This window comes from Montipora capricornis, chromosome 8, assembly GCF_036669925.1.
Source record: "Montipora capricornis isolate CH-2021 chromosome 8, ASM3666992v2, whole genome shotgun sequence".
NCBI classification, from domain to species: Eukaryota; Metazoa; Cnidaria; class Anthozoa; order Scleractinia; family Acroporidae; genus Montipora; species Montipora capricornis.
The window spans coordinates 45,194,522-45,197,021 of record NC_090890.1 but is presented as its reverse complement, the minus strand read 5'-3'; the positions used below and the strand labels follow the sequence as shown (position 1 = coordinate 45,197,021).

The 2,500-nt window shown below is 38.4% G+C and overlaps 1 protein-coding gene across 1 annotated transcript in view; it reads left to right on the top strand.

Moving 5' to 3' along the window:
• Positions 1-863: 863 nt before the first annotated feature.
• Positions 864-2,500, top strand: part of LOC138059915 (uncharacterized) — a 16,375-nt gene continuing 14,738 nt past the window's right edge. The window contains exon 1 of the mRNA XM_068905573.1: positions 864-1,036. Within this exon, the coding sequence (XP_068761674.1) occupies positions 978-1,036 (59 nt within the window). The 5' untranslated portion in view covers positions 864-977. The remainder of the gene's footprint in view (positions 1,037-2,500) is intronic.

The window sequence follows — 2,500 nt, the reverse complement described above, 5'->3', positions numbered from 1 at the left end:
ACTGTGAATAAGCTCCAAATATAAAAAAATTGTTTTCTCACTCAACAATATGAACAAGTTTAATGGGGACTTGGTATTTTACTCTAACGCCAGATGATATTACTCGTCAATGGGGAACCCCTGGGAGTCAATGGGTTAATCACTCACTGAAACTAAGTCTGGCTGGTTTAGGCCAGTTGGGACGTCAAGGGGTCAAAACTTTTTAAAATGGTTACAATCCTAAAACCTGCAAGATATACACTTTTGCAAGTTTATAACTTATTGTTTATACTATATTGTTTGGTGAGAAACAATTTTATTATATTAATTTGTTTCAATTTTATAAAGGTACTAGTCATTTTATTGTGTTTTCGAGCAGTTGTGTTTTGTAGCATCCCTTTAAGTTTGTAAGCTCTGCCTATTTTAAAATTTTGTATGTCTTTTTTTATGGCTGTGTATCTGTGTTCGTCATTAATGATTTGTACGCCAGTTTTAAGTTTGTATGCTTCTCATTAAGTTCGGGTGCCGTTAATATAATTAACTGCGGCGTTCCTTTTATCAAGTTTGCTTGTGCTCTGTTAAGTTTGTAGGCATTTTGTGTCCACACCGGCCACGGTAGTATCGGGATTCTATGACATAAGAGCTTACTGGAACAAAATGGCTCCAAAAAAGAACCATTCAGGGTGCATAGTAAGGGATAATACCATGGAATAAACGGCTAGCCCGGTGTGGTCATGGTGGATAAATCCCACTCCCTTCATCAAACGAAAGAAAAGAGAAGGCTTGGGTTTGAGAGTTGAAGAATTACGCAAGTTACGTAATCATATATTGACCAATCAGCGGTGGATGATTTGAGCACCACATGAGCGCATGTTACTTTGTGGGTTCTTTCTCACCTCGCTCAACCGGCGAAATCAAGGCCACTCTAGGAGCTCGCAAACATTTTTCTGAAATTACCAAGTTTAAGCAGTCCTCTCTTTCAACGACACTGATAAACCATGTCTCGTTATGACAGGGGTCGATCCTTTGATCCAGGCAGTCGCTCGGAACGCAAAAGGTAAGAATGGTGATGGCGCCGACATCTTGCTCTCTGAAACAACGATGCGATGTGTTAAAATTACCGACTTTTTTGTATCGTTTCCGCCTTTTTTCAACCTAATTTCCCATTGTAAGGGCTTATTTCCCTTTGAATGATTTACTCCTCCTTTCTAAGGATATCTTTTTAACTTCAGATGACAATTTCTGAATTTTTCACAGTCGACTCAACTTGTATCTGTTGTTTCGACTGAAATTTCAACGTGGGCATATTTGAATTTCCGTCTTCGGAAGCCCATTAACTTTGCGATAAGAAAGACACTTTTGGGGTCACAACTTTGGTATGCTACTTATTGGGGGCTTTAGAGACTCGCACATTCGGTTTAATGTTGCTTTCGTTTCGCCAAATTATCCAGTCTGGAGCTCAATTCACAAACTGTAGCTTTGCCAGAGAGATGAATTAAGTATTTGCTGTTACCCGGATATTAGAATTCGCCATCATCACTCGTTACGCCAGAAATAAAATGTTTTATTTAAAACTTTAATTTAAGAGACAATTTATTACTATAATGCTATCCTTCTATGTCGTGGCTGCCGCACGACTTGAGATTACCCGGCTAACATTCAGCGGCATCGTCTGAAGGAACAAGGGGTCTCTATTTGTGGGCAAATAATAAGTGTGACCGGGTATTCTCGGTAGGGACTCAGAAATAAATGAAAGTTAATGAGACCCGATAACTCTCTTCAGATGATTTATTTAATAATGAAATAATGTAATGAACTGAATCTCACTTTTCTGTAAAAGAGCATCATTTATTCTAAGAGCGCTAGCAGTTAATTTAAAAACAAGAGATAACAAATATAAGTGATTCATCGTCAGCCCTTGACTTTGCCATAGCCAGTATTAAAAATCAAGTGATTGAAGAGGGTGGTAAAGGGGGTCATCATCACGTTTCACGGAAAATAAAATGGCCGTTTCACATTTCACAGGCAATAAAATGGCCATTTAACGTTTCACGGAAATAAAGAGAACTTTTTGTTACACAGCTTTGTTAACAGCTACAGCCGTCTGCCATAAAGAAACTCATCGGAACGGTTACATTGGGAATAGTCTCGCAACCTTGTGAGACAATTTCCAAGCTAGTTTTTGCCATGTTGATTGACCACCAAGCGAACGTTTCACTTGAATGAATCATGCAATCTGGATGTAGTCGTTGTATATTGACAGGCCATTGTTATAATTTCTCAGGCTCCTTCTCCCGCAAAATAATACAAACAAACAAAAACATGGAGCAAAATCATGTTACAGTTCACAGTGAATCAAACACCCGATTCTGATTTCATGGATAAGTATTTTCGAGAATCACAGCTCATGGTAATTGACAAAATCTCGTTTCATGAGGGAAAAAAGGCCATTTCACATTTCACGGAAAATAAAAAAGGCAATTTACGGTTCATGAAAATACCCTTTACCACCCTCATTGAA